This window comes from Malus domestica, chromosome 12, assembly GCF_042453785.1.
Source record: "Malus domestica chromosome 12, GDT2T_hap1".
In the NCBI taxonomy this organism is placed as follows: domain Eukaryota; kingdom Viridiplantae; phylum Streptophyta; class Magnoliopsida; order Rosales; family Rosaceae; genus Malus; species Malus domestica.
Window position 1 is genome coordinate 7,387,972 of NC_091672.1, and position 6,844 is coordinate 7,394,815.

Sequence of the window (6,844 nt, forward strand, 5' to 3'; positions counted from 1 at the left end):
CAATCAATACTTTTAGGTCCTAGTTTCGTTCTGTTTGGTAACGGAACTTGCACCTTTGCTAAGCAACCCCACACTTTGAGGGTTTTATAAGTGGGTTTATGTCCTTTCCATAGTTCATAAGATGACTCATCAATCTTCTTTTGAGGAACCTTATTCAATATGGTATTTGCAGTAAGTAAAGCTTCACCCCACAAACTGGGTGGAAGCCCAGAACTATTTAACATGGAATTAATCATATCTTTGAATGTTCTATTTTTTCTTTTGGCAACACTATTTTGTTGTGGTGTGTATGGAGCCGTTGTTGGATGTACAATTCCATGTTGTGCACAAAAATCTGAGAAGACAGTAGACTCATAGACTCATACTCTCCTCCTCTATCGAATCTAAGTGCTTTGATTTTTCTCTCAAGTTGATTTTCAACTTCAGCTTTATATGTCTTCAACATATTCAAAGCTTCGTCCTTGCTATAAATCAAATAAACATAGCAATACTTACTGCAATCATCAATAAAAGTGCATAATAATTCATTCCTCCACGAGTTGGTGTGGATTTAAAGTCACAAAGATTGCTATGAATTAATCCAAGTAATTAATTTTATCTTTCCACAATTGACTTTATCATTTGCCTAGCAAATTTTGATTCAATACATGTTTCATACTTACGATTAAAATCAATTTCAAATTTAGGCAATTTCAAATTTAGGTAATAATTCTAATTTAACCATTCTTTGCATTGAATGAAAATTAACATGTCCTAATCTAGCATGCCAAATATTAGAAGACTCAACAATACAAGTAAAAGCATTTATTTTATTAGCATCATCAATGGCAATTACATTGAGTTTCATGAGGCCATCAACCACATATCCCTTTCCAACAAACATCATACCCTTGGTAAGTACAAATTTGTTGGATTCAGATACAAGTTTAAAGCCCTTAGCAATCAGAATAGGTCCAGAAACCAAGTTCCTCCTTACTTCAGGAACATGTAGCACATTTAGCAAGGTGAGACTCTTTCCAGATGTGAATTTGAGTACCACTTTGCCTTTCCCCTCCACCGCAGATGAAGCAGAATTACCCATATATAGTTTTTCTCCAAGGACAGTAGGATAATATTCAGTGAATATATATCTGTCAATACAGATGTGCTTGGTAGCACCAGTATCCATCAGCCATTCACTCACATTCGAGACCATGTTGACCTTGGACATAACAGCAGCCAACTCTTCATTGGTGATTGCCATGTTAGCATGGTTGTTGTTGTTGTTTTCGTTAACATGATTTCCATCCTTGTGATGATAATAATCTTGTGCCTTGTGACTAGATTTGCTACACACAAAGCTGACGCCCTTAATCTTATTCAGATTCTGCCTTTAGGAGCAAGGGCAGATTGTACAAATTGCTTGGTTTTCGAAGCCTTATTCTTCTTCAACTTGGGCTTAGAGTTTCCTCCTTCAACATAATTCGCATTGGCTTCAATGGCAGCAAACCTACCAGAACGGTCTACCTTTCTGTGGTCTTCTTGCACTCGTAGCCTCAGAATCAAATCCTCCATATTCATCTTATAATGCTTATGCTTGAGATAAATTTTGAAGTCATTCTAGGAAGTTGGCAACTTCTCTATTATCACCTTAACTTGGAAATGCTCATTGATCTCCCATCCTTTGGAGTGTAGTTCATAGATCAATTTCTGGATTTCTTCGACTCGAGAGATAACAGATTTTGAAGCCATCATTGTATATTTAAGAAACTTACTGATAACAAATTTATTTGAACTGGCATCATCAATCTTATACTTTTTCTCTAGAGATTCCCATAACTCATTTGCTGTCTTGCACATAGAATAAATGTCATAGAGATTGTCATCCAAACTATTCAGAATATAATTCCTGTAACAAAACTCATAATGATTCCAAGCTTCAATTGCCATGACAGTCTCTTTCATCATGGGATTCTCATTAGACTTCGGAGCTTCTTCCTTGACAATATAAGCGAGATTCATGGTTGTCAGGAAAAACAATATCTTATGTTGCCATCTCTTAAAATTCAGCCCTTTGAATTTCTTAGGCTTTTCAGAGTATTTTGGCACAACGCCATTCACAGTCATAAATTGTTGATCCATGTTTTCTGTTTCAAGATTGTTGGATATATGTCAACAATCTGTGATAAACTTATATATGCTAATAAAAATGCGAATAAATATAGTACAGAGAATATACAGAATGAAATATATTTAAGCATATATATAGAAGATCGAGGCTTGCGTACCGTAATGTCCTTGAAACAGAAATTTTGTCCCTACTTAGTGCTTGTAGTTCTATGGACGTCTGCTTCATCAGGATTTAACGATCTAAATTAGAATTCTAGCATTGGAAAACTAGACTTCTGGCGAATTTTTTTTTTTTTACTCTCAGTATGCTTGGTATATAAGGATTGATGATTTTTTTTTTTTTTTTAGTGCCTTGAGAATTTTTTTTTTTTTTTAGAGCCTTGAATGATATGCAGATGCATGTATTTATAGTGAGCATATGTCTTTTTGCAACAGACATGTTTTTGTGAGATGACTGTTCAACACAAAGGGTGTGTTGCTCCATCTGTTTCTCAGATATTTTCATACGCTCTCAGACTTAATCTGAAAAGATGAGTCTATTCATAAAAAAATAATTTAATTAAATTTGAAATTAATTAAAAATAATTAATTTTATATTAATTATCAATTAATTAATACATCCCAAAACCCAACCCCAAAATTGAGCCCAATTTCATTATCCATGGTCCATCACTCCAATCACTATCTATAAGGGATAAAGCCTTATAAAGTGAGGAAACCTTTTGGGAATGGCCAATGTGGGACAATGAAATTTCTACTCAAAATTTCCAACAAACTCAAATGTGACAAAGTTTCCGGTTGCAGTATGCAAATATATCTCACACTTGAGGCATCATAGTATACTTATGTATAGATATGAACTCTAATTGAACTCAAAGCCCTCAATATTCCGCATGCATGATCCATCGTGTGTTGTTTTGTTTTATGTGTATGAGTATGGTGGTACGTGAATGGTCAATGAGGAATCTATGCGCAATCGTACTTGTTGATCAAGCTATTTTTGTAATAGCTTCTTTGACATGAGATGCATAATGGTTAAGCTTGGCAATTCCTGACATGACCCAATAGCCCGACACGACACAACACGACACGAAATTAACATGTGTTTAGGTCGACACGATAACGAATCGGGTCATTATCGGGTAACCTAATAAGCACCTGTTAAAATAACGGGTTGGTTCAGGTATACACGTGAGTAACACGATACACGATAAGCAAAATATTAATTTTATAATTTTATAACCCTAAAAAAATACTATAATAATTATATATATTAATTTAACAATTGTATACCCCTAAAAACTATAATAATTATATATATATATATATATATATATATATTAAATTAAATTTAAAAAATTGATGACCATTGGATCGGCTGAGATTTAATCTCAGTCGTCCATTGTGCATTAGGTTGGAGGCTAATATATTTTTATATGGTATAGTACTATTGTTTTATTTTTTTTCATAATTATTTTGGTAAACTTCTCATAATTTGAATGGTTTTTAATGTTTGGTTTTTTCTATACTTAGTTTATGCAGAAGAGAGTTCTGACATGGAAAACCTTACTGAAAATATCATCAACATAACTCTTGAAGGCAATAGATCAAGCCAAAGTTCCAATACAATTTCCTCATGATGATCGATGAAAATTGAGGATTTTGTAAAAGGAATAACATGCAAGCTTTGAGTTCCATTGGCAATGTTTAAACTTTTGAGAAAGACTTCACAACCTTGAAAACAAAAACTTTTTCATTTTGCATATCCCTGCACATTTAATATTTTGTAATATTAGATTAGTAGTGTATGGATGTTTTTTTATTAGGCTCTTATTTTTAAGTGTAGATGTAGTACTTAAATGACAAATGTGTTCTAATGTTTTGAAGTAATATTTATGCGGCAATGTGTGGTATGTGCAAATTTAAGAAAAAAAATATTTTTTTTCTTAACGGGGTCAAAACAGGTCGGGTCACTTTACCCATTGGGTAAAATGACCCGACTTGTTAAGGACCCGTTAAGATAACGGGTGTGACACGACACGACCCGTTAAGATAATAGGTGTTCCACGAACACGACAGACACGACTCGTTTGCCAAGCCTAATAGTGGTGATTATAGATTTCTACATATGATTTGATATTATTTCATATCACATAAATCTTGAACTGAATATGGAAGAACCAAATTGCATTATAACTACAATCAAGGTTCGAAAGAGTAATATGATTAGTTCGCGTATTCTTCTACTGATCTGGGTAGCTATAAAAAAAATTTAGGTGTCACTTATGGTTTATGGAGTTAATTAATTTATTATTTAATTTTACTATGGGCTTTAATTAAAACCTATGAGGTCACACACCTATGGTTATAGCAACATTAACTAGGATGATGATTAGATATAATTAATTGTTAGTTATATTGAATTTATTATTTGAGCCATTAATTAAATAGGTTTTTTTTTATTTTTTTTATTTTTTATTTTTTTATTTTAATAATGATGATCATGGAGTAGGCCAAATATTGAGCCATGTGATTGTTAGTATAACATGAGGGCATGGTTTGGCACTTGTATGTTTTGTTTTTAACTTTAAATTTACGTTGACATTTAATAAAATAGGGTTTGCGCGCCTCATCCTTCTTATTTTGAAGTGGGAATTTGCTATCTCCCTCTTTGTATGACTCCCATAATCACTCGGGATTAGGTTTCTACTTAGACATGATGTATGTAACTCCCTTAATCTCTCTGAATTAGTTTCTATTTAGACATATGATGTGTAGATAATGATAGTTAATATAGAAAGACAATTTGAAGATGATCCCGTTAAGACCGAAGAGGAAAAAGGCACGGTCCCAACACCTAGAAACGAATGTATGATGATTATTTTTTTGCATGTTTGTTTAATTTTGCTGCATCTTTTGTCATTGATAGATTATGTACTCTTTTTGTGTTATGCCTTTTAGACTAAAAAATGCAAGAGTAACCCATCAAAGATTGATGAACATGATCTTCAAGATAAATAAAAAAGACAATGGATGTATACGTCGATGACATGGAGGCCAAAAAAAAGGAGGAGGAGTACCTCACTTGTCTACAAGACTCATTCAACCTAAGGCTTAATCCGGAAAAATGCACATTCGGAGTAGCGTTGGAAAAATTCTTAGCTTATTGTAGGAATGGGCATGGGCCGGGCCAAACCCAAATTTGGAGTGACCAGAGCATATTTGCTTCAAAATACAACGGGATAGGCCGGGTGACACGCCTTGATCCCGATATCCTCCAAACACTAGGATGAGCATGTGCTAGCCAACACCTAAGGGTGACGAAGTCATTTTAACATGCATGAAAGTTATGAAGAAAGAATGAACGTAAATAAAATATGGAAATTTAAATATAATGAAATGTGCAAAGGCGGGAACGTATTCAGAGTATACAACTAATCAAGAATATTGCGAAAGGAATATTATATAAATAATGCGATTACAAAGAAAGAAATCCTACACCGAGAGAACTCGAAGATACCAATACGGGAATGCCTCAACGCGGGGATTGTAAGCCTCGATTCTAAGTCCTAAAGAGGTTGTGAAATCAAAAGGTGAGTGGACCAAAGTAGATGATGATGATGACGATGATGATGATGATGATGATGATGATAATGATAATAATAATAATAATAATAATAATAATAATATGCTAACCACCCATTTTGAAAACTCATAATAATAATAATAATAATAATAATAATAATAATAATAAGAAAACTCAATTTTCTTTCTGAAAATGCTAACCACCCGTTTTGGAAACTCATATAGTACTACACAATAGGTTTTATGAAAATCTTAACATGCCATGAAAACGTTCATAAATAATATAACCATGTATTTAAAAGTGGTATCGTAGTCCTCCAAAGGTAAATCCGTAAAACATCCGTAAATCATATAACTATGTACTTAAATATGGGTATCATAGTTGCTCGAAGTCATATCGATCACCTTAAGGTGAAGCTATATGACATTGGGTTACACCAGTGAAGAAACATGGTAGGCTCTATCATCCGAATGTGAAGTTGTACGACTCTGGGTTATGCCAGAGAAGAAAAGGTATATAACACATCGATACTAGCCATGGCTAGTGAAGCTGTTCGACACTGGTTTCGCCGGTGAACCTATGAGTATGTCATAAATATCTCATAACTCATCAACTGTGTCCTATGACCATAGACAAATACATACTTGTGTTGTGTGTATGTTTTGTATGATTACCCACTAAGTAAACACAAAAAACATAAATCATATCTTTCCAAATCATATCATCAGAGCTCAAAAACCCAAAGCATCATATCATAAACTGTAATAAATCAATCATATGAAAACATAAATTCATATCCATAAATCTATCATATATCATACAGCGTAAAAAGCCATGGTTCGTAAATCTTCCGTAGATGTAAATTCAATAATCATAAACGTTTCATAAAACGTAAATTCAACAAATTATAAAACATAAATAATTCATAAAATATAGAATTATACTATAATACCCTGAAAATTTAAAATATGTCATGTGAAGAGTTCTAGGAGGGGAAAGGGAATAAAGGAGGGAAAAAGAAGGGGGAAGGTCAGGGAGAGTTCTAGAAGAAGCAGGGAGAAGAAGAAGAAGAAAAAAAAGAAAAAAAACCGAAGGGGACTTCAACCCAAATTGGTTCAAACCCTGCAGCCTTCTCTATTTTCTCTCTCA

General features: G+C 33.5%; 1 protein-coding gene across 1 annotated transcript; it reads right to left on the reverse strand.

Annotated features, from left to right (window-relative positions):
- Window positions 1-1,599: 1,599 nt before the first annotated feature.
- Window positions 1,600-2,121, reverse strand: LOC139189797 (uncharacterized). The gene has a single exon (XM_070809024.1). The coding sequence runs from the start codon at window positions 2,119-2,121 to the stop codon at window positions 1,600-1,602; it is 522 nt and encodes a 173-aa protein (XP_070665125.1).
- Window positions 2,122-6,844: the final 4,723 nt, after the last annotated feature.